Source organism: Nomascus leucogenys, chromosome 8 (assembly GCF_006542625.1).
Source record: "Nomascus leucogenys isolate Asia chromosome 8, Asia_NLE_v1, whole genome shotgun sequence".
In the NCBI taxonomy this organism is placed as follows: Eukaryota; Metazoa; Chordata; class Mammalia; order Primates; family Hylobatidae; genus Nomascus; species Nomascus leucogenys.
This window is the reverse complement of record NC_044388.1, coordinates 79,000,391-79,021,964: the sequence shown is the minus strand read 5'-3', so window position 1 is coordinate 79,021,964 and position 21,574 is coordinate 79,000,391. Positions and strand designations below refer to the sequence as shown.

Sequence of the window (21,574 nt, the reverse complement as noted above, 5' to 3'; positions counted from 1 at the left end):
GAGTTAGGTGGTAGCATATTGGCATTCATCTGGGTGATACACTTAGGGATGAAAAATTAACAATACAAATATAAGATGTAGGAATTGCGGTCTAGAGACAAAAACAAATGGAGATACCTAAGATCATGGTAGAACACAGGTACAATAGAAATGTGCTTTATTAGAGATATTTGGGGTAAAAAGGGACCCCATGTTACTAGGATATCCTGAAATGAATATAAGATACCAGGCGTAAAACAATCTTTCCTGTGGTTTCTAAATTGGATGGACCTTTAGCAAAAAATTTTGCCTAGAATAGCTCATCAAACTTTGGTAACTGTCAATCAAACTTTGGCAAATTTTTTAAAAGACATGAAGGTCAGGTGTGGTGGCTCATGCCTGTAATCCCAACACTTCAGGAGGCCGAGGCAGGGGATCACCTGAGGTCAGGAGTTTGAGACCAGCCTGGCCAATATGGTGAAACCCTGTCTCTACTAAAAAATATACAAAATTTAGTGGGGCGTGGTGGTACGTGCCTGTAATTCCAGCTACTTGAGAGGCTAAGGCAGGAGAATCACTTGAACCTGAGAGGCAGAGGTTGCAGTGAGCTGAGATTGTGCCACTGCACTCCAGCCTGGGCGACGCAGTGAAGACTCCATCTCAAAATAAATAAATTAATTAATTAAAGACATGAAAAAGAGCGAGACTCTATCTCCAAATAAATAAATGAAAGACATGAAAAATCTGAAAAATATCCAAAGAAAATTAACAAAAAGGCTTAAAGGGAAATTAAATTAGGCTTGTAATTAAGGAAATTGGGTTGCTTATAGAAGTTAATAAATATATTTATGGGAGGGATGCTGAGTGTTTCTTTGAATGCCTACAAAAAAGTTAACACCTACATAGAGTCACTAGAGGTTGGAATGGCTGTATTGTCCCAGAAGAGCTTCAGTAAGGAAGGCTTTTCCCTTTCTCTAACCTTGATACAGGGTTTTATGGTTTGCTGAAGGCTTTCATTTTCATCAGATTTCATCTTCATAAAACCTTAGGAGATAATTGGAGAAATTTATGTAATTTTTCTTTTACACTTAAGAAACTAACTATGAGATGTTAAATAACCTGTCCAAGGCAAATACAGATTGACCACCCTTAATCCAAAAATCTGAAATCCAAAATGCTCCGAAATCAGAAACTTTTTGAGTGCTGACATGACACCACAAGTGGAAAATTCCACACCTGACCTCATGTGATGGGTCACAGTCAAAATGCAGTCAAAACTTTGTATCATGCACAAAATTATTTAAAATACTGTATAAGATTACCTTCAGGCTATGTGTATAAGGTATATATGAACATAAATGAATGTCGTGTTTAGACTTGGGTCCTAGCCCCAAAATATCTCATTAGGTATATACAAGTATTCTAAAATCCAAAATTTGGGTCCCAAGCATTTCAGATGAGGGATACCCAACCTACAGAAAGTTAAGGACTAGCCAGATGCAGTGACTCACACCTGTAATTCCAGGGTGAGGCAGGTGGATCACCTGAGGTCAAGAGTTCCAGACCAGCCTGTCAACATGGCAAAACCCCATCTCTACTAAAAAAATACACACACACACACACACAAATTAGCCAGGTGTGGTGGCAGATGCCTATAATCCCAGCTACTCGGGAGGCTGAGGCACTAGAATCACTTGAACCCAGGAGGCAGAGGCTGCAGTCAGCCGAGATCATGCCACTGCACTCCAGACTGGGTGACAGAGTGAGACTCTGTCTCTAAAAACAAAACAAAAAAGAAAGAAAGTTAAGGACTAGAAAAAGGAAAGTTTCCAGATCAAGGTACCTGATGTAACTTGATCACAGCTTCCTTATTCTCATAATGTGTAAGCCTCCCTGACAGCAGGGACCCTGTCTGTTTTATTCACCATTGTATTTCCAGTGCTTTGAATAGGCCCTTACACAAAATAGACACTCAATAAACATTGGTGGGGTGAATGAGCAAATGTAAAAGTAAAGATATCTTTGTCTTAGGGGTAAATATGACAGTCAAATAAAATATAAGGTAAATGAAAATTTTTACTTATAATTTTGTATATTTCAATAATACAAAAATTTTATTGTAAACATGTATTTTATAAATAAAATGAATGAATATCATGTGTGAGAGCACTTTAGAAATGGTACAAATGTTTTAGCTACATACACATACTTAAGTTGCTTTGTAATCATTGAGTACTAAAAATTAGAATATTGTGTATTACAATAGTACATAGAGGCTTTGGAATATCTTAGGGAATAGAAATGGCTTTAGTATAGTTTTTCAGGGAGAAACTAATGTACCCTAAGTCTATCATGCTTCTTAAAAGAAGTCAGAGGACCATGTCCTAGTTTTACCTTCTGTTACTGAACATAAATATAAGGGAATATTTCTTTGTGGAGGCAAAACCATGTGCTTTAAGTAAAAGTAAAAAAGAAATTGGAAAGATATAGGGGGAAATAATTGTGCCAGGAACTAAGGATGCACAAATACTGTAATTGAGCATTAAATTTGGCACTGAAATTTCTAGCAACCTTGACAAAAAGAGAAAAGGCAGGTGATAAAAGAAGCCTGTTTTCCATGGAAAACAATCACTTTTTCTGGCTCTAGTTTCTAGGAAATGGTCATTTGGTTTTTTTACTTTTTTTCTCACATACATTCCAAAGTATATAGTTCACAGAGTTTTAGTTTTATGCAAATCAAATATTTACTTGGTTGGCTCATGTCGACTTCTGCATTTGTGCTCTTGTTTCAGGGAACTCTGCACTAAACTTTACAGCATGAGCTGGGGCAATACACAGAGTTGGCAAGAGTTTGATCGCTTTTGTGAATATAATCCAGTGGAAGTGTCCATGTTGACCTGTTTAGCGGATGTCCGGGAACCTTGCCAGTTGGGCTGTAGAAACCTTACTTACTGTACTAATTTTAACAACAGGTAGGACAAATTATTATACATGGAATGGAAATATTTTATCATTAATTATAAATAAGTGAAATACCACATTATTCTGATTTTATTCCTGATGGGTTAAAAGAAAGTCTTATTTCTTTATGATTTAATCTTTAAATGCAGTATTCCATCTGGTAAGTCACCTCTGGGAAAGGAAACACCATTACAAAGTCCCTTCCAATCTAGAGATACCTCAAGCTTCTGGAATTCAAAGAATCTCTTCTGCCGTCAGTCCCCTCTCCCTTCTGCTGTACCACCAGTGGAAGTAATTCATTGTAGAATAAATTATTGTGAACTATTTGGTCATCCAAATGTACACTTTTAAACAGTTTACTTTAAAGGACCTTGAGACTGGTTGAGGTTTCTTCTCTGTGAGTCCCTTGTTTCATACAAAAATATTTCTTTACAAAAGCAATTCAAATAGATGTTTTCCCAGGGTATCAAGTATCATTAGAAAAATAAGGGACAAGAACTGAGCCTTGGAGCATATCAATAGTTAATGGTTGAAGAAACCAAAGAAAACAGAAAAGGGCACCGGAAGCACAAAGTGAGAGAACTCCATACAGAAGCAAGAGAGAGAGAGTTACTAAAGAAGAGGTGGCTGGTTTTATAAGTTACAACCCAGAAATAAAGAGGGCAAAAGGGAAGCGAATCATTCAATTGGGCCAGAAGGAAGTTCTAGATATTTTTGTCAGATGGTGTTTACTTCAAGCTAACACACGTCTTATCTTTTTTAAAGTACTCAGAGTATTAAGAGTGAGAAAATTGAGATATCTTTAAAACTGGTGATAGAGTATTAGCCAGTAAAGACCTAATTTAGAGATTGAGTACATCTGAAATGTTTGAAAGTTAGACTTTGGCACATAGTTCTGGTCCGGCTTCTGGTAATCGTGGAGTAGCTTATATGAGAATAACAGTCCTACCAATACCAATTATGAACTCCGCACAGAATATAAAACAACAATTGTTTTGAAGGTATTGGAGACTGATCAAAAGCAGGAGGGTCTACATCTTTTTTTTTTATTTTTGAGACAGAGTCTCACTCTGTCACCCAGGCTGGAGTATAGTGGCATGATCTCGGCTCACTGCAACCTCCGCCTCCTGGGTTCAAGCAATTAATTCTCCTGCCTCAGCCTCCCAAGTAGCTGGGATTACAGGCGCCTGCCACCATGCCCAGCTAATTTTTTTTTTTTTTTTTGTATTTTTAGTAGAGACGGGGCTTCACAATGTTGGCCAGGCTGGTTTCGAACCCCTGACCTCAAGTGATCTGCCTGCCTCGGCCTCCCAAAGTGCTAGGATTACAGGCGTGAGCCACCACGAGTGGCCAACATCTCTTGAAAGATAGAAACCACACTGAGCGAAAGCCACATTTGTCCACTTCTTCCTCATAGGCACTTTCAGTTTCTTTTCATGGGGAGTAGAGTTCAAGCAGAAAGCAGCAGTCTTGGCCTAAGGAGTGAGATATCAGAGTTTGGTCCTGCCAGAGAGGCTAGATATTGAAGGAAAAAAATCCCACAAGGGAGGGAACCACAAAAAGAAATGTCCCAAAAATCCATAAACAGACTCCTTTTAAGTCCTCGGCTGACTCCTAAATTGTACTTTTGTGGGATGAGACTACAAGGAACCCAGCAGAAGGTGAACATAGATTATAGCAGTTAGCATTTGCTGGGCAGATGATTTAGAATTCAGATCATGCCAAGTTAGAAGGGCCTAGTAAACCCCATAAGGGCCAAACCTTGGGAGTACATATGACATCCAAGAGCTAAGGGTAAAGCTGAAAAACCTTAACAAAACCTGAAACTGCCTCCGGAAAAAGGAGGTATTTGTCAGTAATTTAACTGCCTGCTGGTGTGAAAACAACATTCCTCCAAAGAAGGTAACAAAATCCTAAATCCCACAAAGTATCATGCATAATGTCCATTATATAATCAAAAATTACTAGAAATGAGAAAAATAGGAAATATGACCCATAGTTAAGAGAAAAAACAATCATACCCATTGGTGACCCAACTATTGGAATTAGCAGATAAAGAATCTAGTTATGATAAATATATTGAAAGATCTACAGTAAAGATAGATATAGGTGAGATAGGGAAGCTCTAAAAAAAACCACATGGAAACTCTAAAACTGAGAAATGCAATATCTAAAATAAATTTATTGTAGGGAATGGAAAATAGACACAGCAGAAGAAAAAGGTCAGTGACCTCGGAGATCGCTCAATAGAAATTATCTAAACCAAAGCACAGAGAATAAGTGATATAACATCTGTAGTAGTAACCCAGAAGGAAAGGAAAGGAGCAGAAAAATATTTGATTAAACCTTGGCTGAAATTTTTCCAAATGTGATCAAATACATTAACCCACTTTTTGGGAAACCTTAGTAAACGCCAAGTCAGATAAATACAAAGAGAGACACACCTAGCACATTATAGTCAAACTGTTGAAAACCAGAGGCAAAGAGAAATAGTAAAGCAACCAAAGGGAGAAAAAAAGACACTTTACATATGATGGAATAACAATAAAAATGACAAGTGACTTCCTTTCAGAAACAATGGAGAACCAAACACCATCAAGTAGTATCCCAAGTAGTATCCTTAAAGTACTCAGGGAAAAAAAATTTTATATTCAGTGAAAATATTCTTCAAAAATAAAGGTATTTCTAGATATTACAAAAAAAAAAAACCTCAGAATTTTCTGCCAGCAGTCTCTCACTACAAGAAATTCTTCTGTCTGAAGGAAAATGCCACATGAAAACTCAGACCTATAGAGCACTGGGATTGGAAAATGTTGATAAACATGAAAAATATCTTTTCTTTATTTTCTTTAATATTTTATTTTTCAAAAGTAATTGGTTAAAGCAAAAATAATAACAATGTATTATGGAATTTATACATAGAAGTAAAATATATGATATATGACAGTAGCAAAAAGGATAAGAGAGAGGTAAATAATTATACCGTTGTAAGTTTCTTACATTATTTGTGACATTGTATAGTATTAATTCAAGGAAAGCTATAATAAATAATGGACATATATTATGCCTAGAGCAACCACTAATTTAAAACACAACACAAAGAGGTATAGCTAAGAAGCTAATAGGAAATATAAAATGGAAAACTAAAATAATACTTGATCCATCCAAAAGAAGGCAGAAAGAAAAAGGAGACAAATTGAAAACCACAGCAAAATGATAGAGACTTAAACCCAACTGTATCAATAATTACATAAATGTAAATGAACTAAAAACATCGATTGAAAGGCAGAGATTGTTAGAAAGACAAAGAATATTGCTGGAGATAAAGACTATCACCTTATAATGATCAAAGTTCAATTTATCATGAAGATACAATTAACCTAAATATATATGCACCTAATGTCAGATAGGTGCATATACTCAAAATACTTAAAAACAGAAGTAAACCCTAAAGAGAGGGAAATATTCAATCATATTCAGAAATGTTAACACCTCTCCCTCACTAATAGAACAAATGGAAAAAAATCAGTGAGGATATAGAGGATTTGAACAACATATGCTGGGTTAAAAAGCAAGTCTCAACCACTGTCAGAAGATGAAAATCATAAAAAGTGTATTTTCTGAACACAACAGAATCAAATTGGAAATCAATAAAAATAAACTACATTGAAATATTCCCAAATATTTGGTAATTAAACAAATGCTTCTAAATAATTTATGCAACAAAGAAGAAATCACAAAGGAAATGCTTGAACCTGGGAGGCAGAGGTTGCAGTAAGCCAAGATTGCACCACCACACTTCAGCCTGGGCAACAGAGCGAGACTCTCTCAAAAAATAAAAGGAATACTATGAACAACTTTATGCCAGTAAATCCTGCAATTTAGATGAAATGGATGCATTCCTTAAAAACCAAAACTAACACAAGAAGAAGTACAAGTTAGGATTATTCTTATAACTATTAGAGAAATTGAATTTGTAATTATAAATCTTCACACAAGGAAAACTTCTGGCTTTACTGGTAATGCTTACCAAACATGTAAGGAAAAAATTATGCAGTTATTACACAGAATTTTTCAGGAAGCAGATAACATATCCCAACTCCTCTTATGAAGCTAGCTTGATACCAAAACCGACATGGACATTAAAAACAAGGTAACTATTGTCCTGTGTCACTCAGAGATGCCAAAATCCTCAATAAAAGAATAGGAAATTCAATTCAAGTATAGGAAACTGATTTTCAACAAGAGCAGCAAGGCAATTCAATACAAAAATAAATATCTTTTCAGCCAGGCATGGTGGTTCACACCTATAATCCCAGCAGTTTGGGAGGCTGAGGCAGTTGGAATGCCTGAGCTCAGGAGTTTGAGACCAGCCTGGGCAACATGGTGAAACACCATCTCAATCAAAAATACAAAATACTGGCCGGGCACGGTGGCTCACGCCTGTAATCCTAGCATTTTGGGAGGCCAAGGTGGGTGGATCACCTGAGGTCAGGAGTTCGAGACCAGCCTGGCCAACATGGTGAAACCCTGTCTTTACTAAAAATGCAAAAAAAAAAATTAGCCAGGCATGGTGGCGGGCACCTGTAAACTTGGGAGGCTGACGCAGGAGAATCTCTTGAACCCGGGAGGCGGAGGTTGCAGTGAGCTGAGATCACATCATTGCACTCCAGCCTGGGCAACAAGAATGAAACTCCATCTCAAGAAAAAAAAATTTTTTAATTAGCTGGGTGTGGTGGTGTGCACCAGTAGTCCCAGCTGCTCAGGAGGCTGAGGTGGGAGGATGGCTTGAGCCTGGGAGGTGGAGGTTGCAGTGAGCCAAGATCATGCCATTGCACTCCAACCTGGGTGACAGAGTGAGACCCTATCTCAAAAAAAAAAAAAAAAAAAAAGACTGGGCATGGTGCCTCACGCCTGTAATCCTAGCACTTTGGGAGACAGAGGTGGTGGATCACCTGAGGTCAAGAGTTCAAGACCAGCCTGGCCAACATGGTGAAACCTCATCTCTACTAAAAATACAAAAACTAGCTGGACATGGTGTCGGGCACCTGTAATCCCAGCTACTCGGGAGGCTGAGGCAGGAGAATTGCTTGAACCCAGGAGGTGGAGGTTGCAGTGAGCTGAGACTGTGCCACTGCACTCCACCGTGGGCAACACAGCAAAAACTCCATTTCAAAAAAAGAAAAAATAAAATAAAATGAAATAAAATAAATAGAAACATCTTTTCAACAAATAATACTAGAATAATTGCATATCTTTATGGAAGGGAAAAAAAAAAGAACCTCAACCTGTGTTTCACACCCTACAAAAACTGCTTCCAGATGGATCATAGAACTAAACATAAAAACTAAAAATATAAAGCTAATAGAACATCTTCACAAACTTTGTGTGGGCAAAGATTTTGTAGACAGAACACAAAATATACAATTTTAAAAGAAAAAAATGAATTAGACTTCAACAGTAAAATCTTTTGTTTGCCAAAAGATATTTAAAACTTGAAGGGGCAAGTCATAGACTTGAGAGGGAATATTCAACATATCATGCACAGGTGCGTGCATACACACACACACACACACACACATTTGTCAAAGAACTTGTGTATCCAGAATACATAAATAACTCCTACAACATCATGATAAAAAATAAAACAACTCAATTTTAAAATTGTGCAAAAAAGGCCAGGCGTGGTGGCTCACACCTGTAATCTCAACACTTTGGGAGGCCAAGGCAGGTGGATCACTTGAGGTCAGGAGTTCAAGGCCAGCCTGGCCAACATGGTGAAACCCCGTCTCTACTAAAAATATTTTTAAAAATTAACTGGGCGTGGTGGCAGGCACCTGTAGTCTCAGCTACTTGGGAGGCTGAGACAGGAGAATCGCTTGAACCTAGGAGGTGAAAGTTGCAGTGAGCCGAGATCGCGCCACTGCACTCCAGCCTGGGCGACAGACCAAGACTCTATCTCAAAAAAAAAAAGAGAAAAAAATTGTGCAAGAAACTTTCAAAGACCCTTTACCAAAGAAGGACATCACAATGGCCGTTTAATCAAGTATATGAAAAAATGTTCAACATCACTAATTATCAGAGAAATACAAATTAAAACCACAATGAACTATCCCTTCACATGTGTTAAAATGGCTATTATCAAAAAGATGGAAGATAACAATTGTTAGCAAGGACATGGAGAAAAGGGAAGTCTTGTACACTGTTGATGGAAATGTTAGTACAGCCATTATGGGAAACAGTATGGAGGGTCCTCAAAAAATTAAAGATAGAAGGTACCATATGATCCAGCAATTCCACTACTAGGTACATATCTAAAGGAAAGGAAATCAGCGTGTCGAAGCGATACTTCACTCCCACATTCACTGCAGCATTATTTACAATAGACAAGATATGGAATCAACCTGTATTCATCAATGAATGAATGGATAAAGAATATGTGGTACATATACACTGTGGAATCCTATTCAGCCTTTATAAAGAAGGAAATCCTATCTTTTGCAACAATATGAATGAACCTGGAGGACATTAAATAAAATAAGCCAGGCACAGAAAGACAAATACTGCATGATCTCACTTATATGTAGAATCTAAAAAAATCAAACTCATGGAAGCAGAGAATAGAATAGTGGTTACCAGAGGGTGGCTGGAAAGGGTGGTGCAGGAGGAGGAAAGGGAAGAGGGAAGAGAGAGGGGAGAGGATTGGGAAAATGTTGGTCAAAGGACACAAAATTTTATTTAGACAAAAGGAGTAAGTTCAAGAGATCTATTATACAATGTGGTAACAGTGAGTTGTATACTTGAAAGTTGCCAAGAGAGTAGATGTTAAATGCTGTCACCACAAAAAAATTATAAGTATGTGAGGTAATGCATATTTTAATTAGCTTAATTTAGCCATTCCACATGTGTCATGTTTAAATATATTATGTTGCACACAATAAATATATAATTTTTGTCCATTAAAAAAATTTAAAAGAGATAGCCATCTAGTTCATTAAAGGGTTCATTATTATCAGTCATGGCAAAAACAAATTAAAATAGCAATTCGGTGCCTCCTCACCCTCACAAGAATGCCTGAAATTAAAAGACTGGTAAGCATGTGAAGCAAGTGGAATTCTTGTAGTATGTTACTACTGGGAGTAGAAGATAGTTTGAGGACTTTGGAGCTTTTTTTCAGTTTCTTCAAAAGTTAGATCTATGACCTAACAATTTTATCCTGAAGCATTTACCCAAGAGACATGAAAACATATGTCCAAATAAAAACCTGTCTAGTACCCTTATTCATAATAGCCCAAAAAATGGGGGAGAAGACCCAAAACATCTGTCAGGAGAATGAAAGAATATAACATTGTGATGCATCCAAACAATGGGATAGCAATGGATGAATCTTACGTTAAGAAAAAAAACCCAACACAAAATACATTCTTGACACATGAGATCCAAGAATAGGCAAATGTAATCTATGGTGATAAAGATCAGAATATCCTTTCCTCTGCTGGAATCAGAGATTGACTAGAGGGGGCACAAGGGTACTTTATAGGGTGATGAAAATGTTCTAGGCCAGGCATGATGGCTCACACCTATAATCCCAGCTCTTTGAGAGGCCAAGGTGAGCAGATCGCTTGGGCCCAGGAGTTTGAGACCACCCTGGGCAACATGGCAAAACCTTGTCTCTAAAGAAAATACAAAAATTAACCAGGTGTGGTGGTAGGTGCCTGTAGTCCCAGCTACTTGGGAGGCTGAGGTGGGAGGATCACCTGAGCCTACGAGGTCGAGGCTGCAGTGAGCTGTGATCATGCCACTGCACTCCAGCCTGGGTGACAGAGTGAGAACCTGTCTCAACAACAATAACAACAACAACAACAACAACAGTGGAGCTTTCCAGTGACTATAAAACATGTGATACAACAACAGATTGAATGCAGAAGCAGATATGAAAATCCACCTGAGTTCTATTAAGCCAGACATTACAGAGATTTGCAAAACTGTAAAACAGTCCTATTCTTCTCACTAATGTTTACTTTGGAAAATAGTTATTTTTCATAAAAATACTTATATTAACATGTAATGGGTTTATTATAATTTTAAATAACTTGATAACTACTTTAAAATTTGCTTAAATTTTTTTCAACATGGGGTATTCCTATATTGCCCAGGCTGGCCTCGAACTCCTGGGCTTAAGCAATCCTCCTGCCACAACTCTTGAGTAGCTGGAACTGGAGGCATGCCACAATTTTTTTGTTTGTTTGTTTTTGTGTTTGTTTTTGTTTTTGTTTTGTAGAGATGAAATCTTGCCATGTTGCCCAGACTGGTCTCAAACTCTTGAGCTCAAGCTATCTTCCTGCCTTGGCCTCCCAAAGTGCTAGGATTGCAGGTGTGAGCCACTGCACCCAGCCTAGAACAGGCAAAATTAATCTATGGTGATATAAGTATAAATAGTTATGGCCTCTGAGTTGCAGTCAGCAGGGAGGCATTAACTCAACAGCAGCACAAGGGAACTGGCTGAAATGTTGGATGGGTTCCTTAATTGATTTAGATGTGCTTATGGATGTACATATTTGTCAAAGCACACCAAGCTGTACCCATAAAATTGGTGCATTTTGCTTTTGTAAATTTTGTCGCCATTTTAAAAAGTTGGCCTCATAATATTTATTTTATGAAATGAAATGGGATAGTCTGGGGATAATAGTCCTGTTTGGAGCATTGTGAAGTTTTAAACTGCCCCACAAGAATCTGTTAAAAAGAAAACATGCAATCAGAGTTTAATGCTAGTGTCTACACTGAATCTTCATACAGTCGAAGCTGATATCCTTTCATGGGTTGTATGTGTTTTCTTAAGAAAATCAGATTTTTATGATGCACTAGTATGTCAGGATTTTACTCGTTGCTTCTCTCTAGAAAATAATTGCCTCTTGATTCTTTCTGACCTTTTTTCTCTTTAGGCCAACAGAACTTTTCAGAAGTTGTAATGCACAGTCAGATCAAGGAGCCATGAATGACATGAAGTTGTGGGAGAAAGGAAGCATAAAGATGCCATTTATCAATATACCTGTTCTTGATATTAAAAAGTGCCAGCCAGAGATGTGGAAAGCAATAGCTTGTTCACTGCAGATTAAACCTTGTCATAGTAAATCTCGGGGAAGTATTATTTGCAAGTAAGTTTCTTTCATCCTTATGATTCTCCAGCTTTAGTTCAGACCCTCCATGATCTCTAGCCAGAGCCTCTCCATAGAATTTTCTCTCTTACCACTTCCTTTGCCTGTCACCCCCGCATGTCAAATGCTTTCCCACTTTTTCCTCCTCTAGTTGAAATACTGCTCTCCTCATCACCACCTACTGGCTGTCCTTGTCTCCTCTGAAACACCAGACATTCCTGTAGTCTTCCTGGATTTCTCCAGCTGAAAGTAATTTATCCTTACTACAGATTCCTATAGACCTTTATTTGTATTTCTCTTATGGAACTTAGTTAATGAAACATTTATTAAATACCTCCGATGCCCAATTCTATTTTTATATGTTAATTTATGTACTTGCCTTATATTCTGTTAGACTTTGCTCTTCTTCTTCTTCTTTTTTTTTTTTTTTTTTTTGAGATGGAGTCTCACTCTGTGGCCAGGCTGGAGTGCAGTGGCATAATCTCAGCTCACTGCAACCTCCACCTCCCAGGTTCAAGCAATTCTCCTGCCTCAGCCTCCCGAGTAGCTAAGACTACACGCCCAGCTAATGTTTGTATTCTTAGTAGAGATGGGGTTTTACCATGTTGGCCAGGATGGTCTCAATCTCTTGACCTTGTGATCCACCCGCCTCGGGCTCCCTAAGTGCTGGGATTACAGGCCTGAGCCACTGCGCCCAGCTGACTTTGCTCTTCTTAAGGAGCTTATTTTGCTTAGGAAATCGAGGATCAAGTAAAGATAGGAGCTGCTATAGTGGGCGAAACCAAAAGCATTTAACACATAGTAATCTGCCCATTGTTCTTCACATATCTTTTTTTCCAAAAGTTTTCCAAAACCAAGTTAATATCCAGCCCCTAAGCTGTTGGTATGTGGCTCAGGGCTGCTGGGTACCTTAATAATTTCAACCTTAAACAGAGTCCAGTCTATTCTCTGACATGGCTTGGGGATAACCTGATGGGGAAATACTGAGGTATAACAATTAGGTAACAAGCAAGAGGCAACAAGAGGGGAATATGTAGACTCTTAGCACAGAAAACTTGTAGGAGTCAAATCCCTATTGAAGACCAAGAACATTTTAAAGTAGTGGACTTCCTAGTTGTTATAGGCCAGATGCTAATGTTGATAACTAAAAAGAGACTTAGATAAGGAAGGGAAGGAGAAAAGAGGCAAGCAAGCAAACAAGCCAGCATAAGGTCCTAGAAGTGAGGATATATGATTTTTGCAAAGAGTAAATCAGACTAGCTTCATTTAATTTCCTTTCAAAGGTACTGAAAAGCCACATTGCTGGTAGTAACAGTACGAAGAAGTGTACAATTTGAGTAAGGGCTTTGGTCTCAGACAACAGAAAGTTAGGGGTGCTTTGAATTTATTATTCAACCTGAGCTCTACTGTGACTCTTGTTCTCTTTTGCCATACTTAACCAATTATGAAACATGTTAAGTTATGAAAGCTCACTTTCTGGAAAGCTTCAGGAACACGTCATGTTGACTGGACAACATGAGGAGGTTCCTCAAGCTCTAAACTTATGTGCATTTTTTTTTCAAGATCAGATTGTGTGGAGATTCTTAAAAAATGTGGAGACCAGAACAAATTCCCTGAAGACCACACAGCTGAAAGTATTTGTGAGCTTCTGTCGCCTACAGATGATCTGAAGAACTGTATACCTTTGGATACATACCTCAGTAAGTACTTTTTTGTATATGTGTTTTTAGATTTCAAATACTTCTCTCTTCCAACTATTTGTTTTACTATTTGTTTTGGATGAGCATTTATCTGTTGAGAACATGGGGTTCAATGATACCATCTCAATCACAGACTCTTGTTTGCTTGGCCTTTTTGGCCCAGGAAAGAATTGTTGTTTTAAAATATGTAAGCAGAAGTGATTCTATCAGTCTGAGGGAGTACGAACTGTTGTCAGTCAGGAATTCTAAGCAGTGACTCAGGGGGCCAGCATTCTCAGATAACCAGCTCCATATCATTGCTGTATTCTTACCATAATAATGACTAGAAAGTGGAATTTACCCCCAGAGACTATCAGCCTTTTGTCATCAAAGTGTCAGTGGATGAGAGCCAGGAATTGGCTTGGACTTACCCAACAGGGTATAAAAAATGATAGTCTAGGCCAGGCATGGTGACTCAAGCCTGTAATCCCAGCACTCTGAGAAGCTGAGGCGGGCGGATCACGAAGTCAGGAGATCGAGACCATCCTGGCTGACACGGTGAAACCCCGTCTCTACTAAAAATACAAAAAAATTAGCCAGGCGTGGTGGCAGGCGCCTGTAGTCCCAACTACTCCAAAGGCCGAGGCAGGAGAATGGCGTGAACCCGGGAGGCGGAGCTTGCAGTGAGCCAAGATTACACCACTGCACTCCAGGCTGGGCGACAGAGCAAGACTCCGTCTAAAAAAAAAAAAAAAAAAAAAAATGATAGTCTAGCTTAATATGTAAAAATGGAACTTATCGCACTGCTTCAGTTTTTCTCTGCCAAATACTCCCGCCAAAAGCTAGAAGAGCGTGTTGCTATCTCATTGAGGGATCCTGGAGCTGGAGCTCAGCTTCTTGGCAGTGAGACCCATACATGGTGGAAACCAGGGGATGACCAGTAGTTAAGATAAGGGAAGGGTTCAGGCTGCCACCAGGGGGCATCTGTGCCATGAGCTGGCTACAAAGGCAGACAGTGAAGTCAGCTCCTACTTGCTTTGTTTTCCTGTGTTAGGTAGGATTAACAAAAAACAAAACAAATAGAAGTAAAAGAAACCCCAGAAACGAATAGTCGAGGGCTTCATCATCAGGAATCCAGGCTCCTTTTATCTTTCCCCACCATCCTTAGCATTTAGCTTCAGTCATCAAGATTACTTCATGTACTTTGTCATCACAACATGGCTATTGGAGTTCTAACCACCATAATCTAGTTCCAGATGGTAAAAAGGAAGGGAGAGAGCAAACAACTTCTCCCTAGTCACACTGTCCACCCCTAGTTGTAAGGAAAACTGAGAAGGTTTTTTTTTTAGCTCTGGGCCCATTGCGGCCCTAAGTAAAATTGGAGATCTTTTAGTAATCAGGGAGAGAAAAGTATGTGCTAGATTTGTAGCTGGTAGTATTTGCCATATTTTCTCAAGGCCAACAAACTGTGTCCCTTAACCTTTGTGACCAATATAGCAAAAAAGAGAGCATTAGACTGGAATTTAGACCTTTGTGTCTTTGAGCAGATCACTTCTTTGAGCCTCAGCTTCCCTATTTATGAAATAATTAGGCAAAATGAGATGAACTCCAAAGGCCCTTATACCTCTGTTAGTCTTGGAGTATGAGTCTGGCCTAAAATCAAGTAAGCAACACTTATTGTATTTATAATTCTAGATTCTATTACAGCAGGCAAATATTTGTGTAGAAGGAAACTATATCAATGGGAGGAAAATTAAATATCTCTTTAAATATCCCACATGCTTTCTATCAAGTGAGACTCTTCCTTGGCATGATTTCCAAAGTTAAATATAATCATGGTTTGGAGTCCATACATATTACCATAATAAATTCTCATTTATGATAAAACACACTAAATTATCCCTCTTAGACATCTTATTTGACCACCCTATCCAAAATATACCTGTCACTTTCTATCCCCTGACACTACTTATAATTTTCTGACTTATTTATTTATATATACACATATATATACATAGCATGTGTGTGTGCATGTGTGTATGTGTGTGTATATATATATATATATATATTTTTTTTTTTTTTTTTTTTTGAGATGGAGTCTTACTCTATTGCCCAGGTTGGAGTGCAGTAGTGCAATCTTGGCTCATTGCAGCCTCTGCTTCCCAGGTTCAGGCCATTCTCCTGCCTCAGCCTCCCGAGTAGCTGGCACATGCCACCACGCCCAGCTAAAGTTGGGGTGGGGGGGGGCTTTGTTTTTTTGAGAAAGAGTTGCATTCTGTCTCCCAAGCTGGAGTGCAGTGACGTGATCTCAGCCCACTGCAACATCTGCCTCCCGGGTTCAAGCAATTCTCCTGCCTCAGCCTCCTGAGTAGCTAGGATTACAAGCACCTGCCACCATGCCCAGCTAATTTTTATATTTTAGTAGAAACGGGGTTTCACCATGTTGGCCAGGCTGGTCTCAAACTCCTGGCCTCCGGTGATCCGCCTGCCTCAACCTCCCAAAGTGCTGGGATTGCAGGCGTGAGCCACTGTGCCCAGCTCATACATAGTATATTTATTGTCTGTTTCTCTACTAGATGTAAACTCTATGTTAGAGACTTGTCTATTTTGTTCATCACTGTATCTCCAGCACCTAGAACCTTGCCTGGAATATTGTAGATCCCAATAAATAAAAAAATAAATGAATGTATGTTTATGCTTAATTCATCTTTCATTCACAAATGAAAGAATCTCGGTGTTTTAATAGCTTGGTAGAATCAGGCCTTACTTTATGCTCATGAGCTCTTCATTTATTCCAGCCATAATTAATTCAGATAATTTACAGTTCTCTCTTACTCTTTTAGGTTGGTTAAACTAATCTGTTTTGGTTTTTCCAGGGCCAAGTACTTTAGGTAACATTGTAGAAGAAGTGACTCATCCCTGTAACCCAAATCCTTGCCCTGCCAATGAGCTCTGTGAAGTAAACCGAAAAGGATGTCCATCTGGAGATCCCTGTCTTCCATACTTTTGTGTTCAAGGTAAGAGGTAGGTGGGTGTGAGAAGAGGATGGATAGGTGCTGCTAGTGTTTCTTTATAGGAGCTATCTTTCTTTTTTTCAATCCTGCTCCTTCTGTAATATAGGGGTTATCTTTGGAGTGAGATTATAAGGGACTTCATGTTCTATATTATGTTTTTCTATAATGTTTGAGATTTTCTCATTAAACATGTATTATTGATGTAAACAGGAAAAGACAGACACTTGTAATCCTCCATTGTTATTTAAATTGTAAACTAATAATAACAGTCTAAAACTTGACTCTTGTGAGTTGCAGGGTTCTAGACTATGAAAGAAAAGAAGCTCAGACCAGCTTTTTGTACTTTCTCTTCTATGTTATAATGTTTGAAAAAAAATACTCTACATTGTTCATGTTTTTTCTTTTCTTTCCTTTAGTATATAGAGAAGTAGCATATTCAATAGAATGTATAGCTATCTCCATAAAGTTTAATGTCATGTTGAAATGTATATAACTTTAAGGCTGAAGGATTTTTATCCCATAGAATTATGATAGTCTTTATCTTTCTGTCAATCCGTTTAGAATATAGTTGTTGCAACATTTTGCTTCTTTTTGTCTATTTCCCAATTGAGAATGTTTCTTTATCATGTTAGAATCAAGATTTTAAAAAAGGCTGGGCGCAGTGGCTCACGCCTGTAATCCTAGCACTTTGGGAGGCCGAGGCGGGCGGATCACGAGGTCAGGAGATTGAAACCATCCTGGCTAAAACGGTGAAACCTTGTCTGTACTGAAAATACAAAAAATTAGCCGGGCGCAGGAGCGGGTGCCTGTAGTCCCAGCTACTTGGGAAGCTGAGGCAGGAGAATGGCGGGAACCCGGGAGGCGGAGCTTGCAGTGAGCTGAGATCGTGCCACTGCACTCTAGCCTGGCGGACAGAGCCAGACTCCATCTCAAAAAAAAAAAAAAAAGGAAAAAAGAAACATTTTTTTTTTTTTTTTTGAGACGGGGTTTCACTCTTGTTACCCAGGCTAGAGTGTAATGGCACTATCTTGGCTCACTGCAACCTTCACCTCCTGGGCTCAAGCAATTCTCCTGCCTCAGCCTTCCAAGTAGCTGGGATTATAGGCACCCACCACCATGCCCAGCTGCATTTTTAGTAGAGACAGGGTTTCACCATGTTGTCCAGGCTGGTTTTGAACTCCTGACCTCAGGTGATCTACCCACCTCAGCCTCTCAGAGTGCTGGGATTACAGGTGTGAGCCACTGCGCCCGGCCTTAAAATATTTTTAAAGTAAAATAAAGCAAAAGATGAAATAAGCATGATGTCTCAAAGGATCATCTATAATATATGTGTAATACTGTAATATATCAGCTATAGAGTCATAATCTTGTCAAAATTGGAAATGTTGGACTGTTTTAAATTTCAAGATAGTATTTTCTGTCCATTTACCCTTACATTATAAGTTGGTCAGTATTTTCTTTGGCAAGAAAATAAGATATAGTTACTTAAAATGGTGACATCTGTATTTCATATTATTTAAATATAGAATTCAATTCAGGGGCCGGGTGCAGTGGCTCACACCTGTAATCCCAGCACTTTGGGAGGCCGAGACAGGCAGATCATGAGGTCAGGAGATTGAGACCATCCTGACTAACACGGTGAAACTCCGTCTCTACTAATAATACAAAAAAAATTAGCTGGGCATGGTGGTGGGCACCCGTAGTCCCAGATACTCGGGAGACTGAGGCAGGAGAATGGTGTGAACCTGGGAGGTGGAGCTTGCAGTGAGCCGAGATTGTGCCACTGCACTCCAGCCTGGGCGACAGAGCAAGACTCTGTCTCAAAAAAAAAAAAAAAAATTCAATTCAGAATCCTCTTGTTTCATTAAACTCAGAAAACCCATCATATAATAAGATAGAAAATGGAAAATGGGTTTTCCATAAGCCCACCCAAACATTCAGTTTTTCCTTGAATTTAAGGTATACTTGTTTTCCATCACGAAAAGTTTTTCTGAACAATATTATTCTAAAAATACTGGCCAGGCGCGGTAGCTCATGCCTGTAATCCCAGCTGAGGAGGCTGAGGTAAGTGGATCACGAGGTCAGGAGTTTGAGACCAGCCTGGCCAATATGGTGTAACCCCGTCTCTACTAAAAATACAAAAATTAGCCGGGTACAAAAATTAGCCGGGTGTGGTGGCATGTGCCTGTAGTCCCAGCTACTCGGAAGGCTGAGGCAGAAGAATCACTTGAACCCGAGAGGCAGAAGTTGCACTGAGCCAAGATCGTGCCACTACTCTCCAGCCTGGGCAACAGAGCAAGACTCCGTCTCAAAAAAAAAAAAAAATACTATTAGTTTCCCTATTCCATTTTTTTAAATATCTGTGATTTTAAAATATTTTTTACTAGCCCCTACAAAGTTACATATCTATAATAATAAAAATTAAAATTAAAAAAAAGTTACATATCTTACAGCACTGTTATACTGAATGATAGGTCACTTTGGGGTACAGATCTGTAATCACCACCATCTTCCAGAATATGGAATTTTAATTTGAGAGGTATGTTTTTGGCCAATGAACCAAAGCAATTCCTTAATTTGGTGAAAGTTCTATTACATAATCTTTAATAGTGATTTAGTACCTATAAGACCTTTATCAAGTGTATATCTAATGTTATAAAACAATGTCATAGAACAGTACCATCTCTCTCAGCTAATTTTTGCTTGTACAGGTTGCAAACTGGGAGAAGCTTCTGATTTCATTGTCCGTCAAGGGACACTAATCCAGGTGCCATCATCTGCAGGGGAGGTTGGTTGTTATAAAATCTGTTCATGTGGACAAAGTGGACTCTTAGAAAACTGTATGGAAATGCACTGTATAGACCTCCAGAAGTCTTGTATTGTTGGAGGAAAAAGAAAAAGTGAGTCTTAAGCTGTTTTTGTTTTTAATATGAGATTAGTTATTTTTACTTTGTAGGAAGAATACTGGATAGATTCTGACCAAAGAGTAAGGTCTGCATATCAGATACTCCAGGGCAGTATTTTTCAAAGTATACAGAGCACTAGGACTTCTAAGGAAGTCTTTAGAAGTCCCCTCAATCGGCCAGGCGCGGTGGCTCACGCTTGTAATCCCAGCACTTTGGGAGGCCGAGACGGGCGGATCACGAGGTCAGGAGATCGAGACCACGGTGAAACCCCGTCTCTACTAAAAAAATACAAAAAATTAGCCGGGCGTGGTGGCGGGCGCCTGTAGTCCCAGCTACTCGGAGAGGCTGAGGCAGGAGAATGGCGTGAACCCGGGAGGCGGAGCTTGCAGTGAGCCGAGATCGAGCCACTGCACTCCAGCCTGGGCGACAGAGCGATACTCCGTCTCAAAAAAAAAAAAAAAAAAAAAAAAAAGAAGTCCCCTCAATAAGAGGCTAATGGCTAATAATAATTAATATTTATTGAATTCTAATCATGTGCTAAACACAAAGCTAAGTCTTCCCTTACATTATCTCATTAAATCCTCCAAGTTACACTTTGATATAGGTAATAATAATACCTGTATTACCCTTACTGCATAGATGAGGAAGCTGATGCTTAAAGAGTTCACCCAGCTAGTAAATTACCACAGCTGGATTCTGCTGCAGGTCTAGTTGACTCCAAATCCCTTACTCTTCACAGGCCAAGGGTACAGGTAATCTTCCCCCAACCCTTTCCTCAGGCATACCCCACCCCACCCTCACTTCACCAGAAGTGAAACTCAGATTTTGACATCATGGAAAGCAAGTGGGTATAGGAACTACACTGTTAGGAGTTTGGAAAAAAAGTACATTAAAAGGTACTTTGACCACCTTCTCTAAACATCTTAGACTCCACTGCTCCCTTAACCATCTTTTGCTTGTAGCCCCAACAACTATTCATGTCAATATATGATTTCAAACAATTGTGAAAAAACACCACTTTTGAGGATCTGTTCCCTCCCCACAAGCTCACTCTGCTACCCCATTTCTACTCCCATCCCCTACCCCTTCAACCATAGTAGTTCAGCTTTTATATGCTTTTTGGTTTACTCTTCTGTATAAGATTTGATTAGAAAGAAGAGTGCTCTTGGCTAAAATTAGCTCTCAAATTTCTGCCTTAGAGCAAGTCAGGTATTTATCTGTCAATCCATATTCTGCTTGACTAAACTATGAAGGTAGGTACTTTGTATCACAGAAAATATCAGGACAGATTCATTCCTTCTGTAACATTTCACTGACTAAATGCCTATTCTGTACAAAAGAGCATACTAGTGCCTTATGGAGCTGAAACCAGGATGGGAGATGAGATCATGCTTTATGTGTTAAGATGAGAGAATTTGAGCCAAAAAAAGTTGCAGACCAAGTGCTCTTCTGGGAGCTGGGCATTCCTGCCAGCATCAGAAGAGTCTTTGATCCAAAGATGGCATCAGGTCTGGCCCTGGAGAGATGAGCTTTCAAAGCAGAAGGGGCAGCCAGAAACATTCTTAGAGGATAGGGAGCAGCCTGGTAAGACCAGCACTTCAGGGACTTGGAGGAATACGATGGGAGGCAAATATGAAAATATAAATATAGTTGGTATATTCAGAAGTCATCTTTCAAGAATTTCTGGCTGGGCACAGTGGCTCATGCTTGTTATCCCAGAACTTTGGTAGGCCGAGGCAGGCAGATGGCATGAGCCTAGGCATTCAAGACCAGCCTGGACAACATGGTGAATCCCTGTCTCTACAAAAAATACAAAAAATATCCAGATGTGGTGGTGTACACCTATAGTCCCAGTTACTTGGGAAGCTGAGGTGGGAGGA

General features: G+C 39.1%; 1 protein-coding gene across 3 annotated transcripts in view; it reads left to right on the top strand.

Annotated features, from left to right (window-relative positions):
- The window catches only part of RECK (reversion inducing cysteine rich protein with kazal motifs), an 88,330-nt gene that overhangs the window by 51,615 nt on the left and 15,141 nt on the right, over nt 1–21,574 (top strand). For all 3 annotated transcript variants that reach the window (XM_012508759.2, XM_030817469.1, XM_003263346.4), the window contains 5 exons: nt 2,772–2,951; nt 11,883–12,095; nt 13,659–13,795; nt 16,651–16,791; nt 19,500–19,688. In XM_012508759.2, the coding sequence (XP_012364213.2) occupies nt 2,772–2,951; nt 11,883–12,095; nt 13,659–13,795; nt 16,651–16,791; nt 19,500–19,688 (860 nt within the window). The remainder of the gene's footprint in view (nt 1–2,771; nt 2,952–11,882; nt 12,096–13,658; nt 13,796–16,650; nt 16,792–19,499; nt 19,689–21,574) is intronic.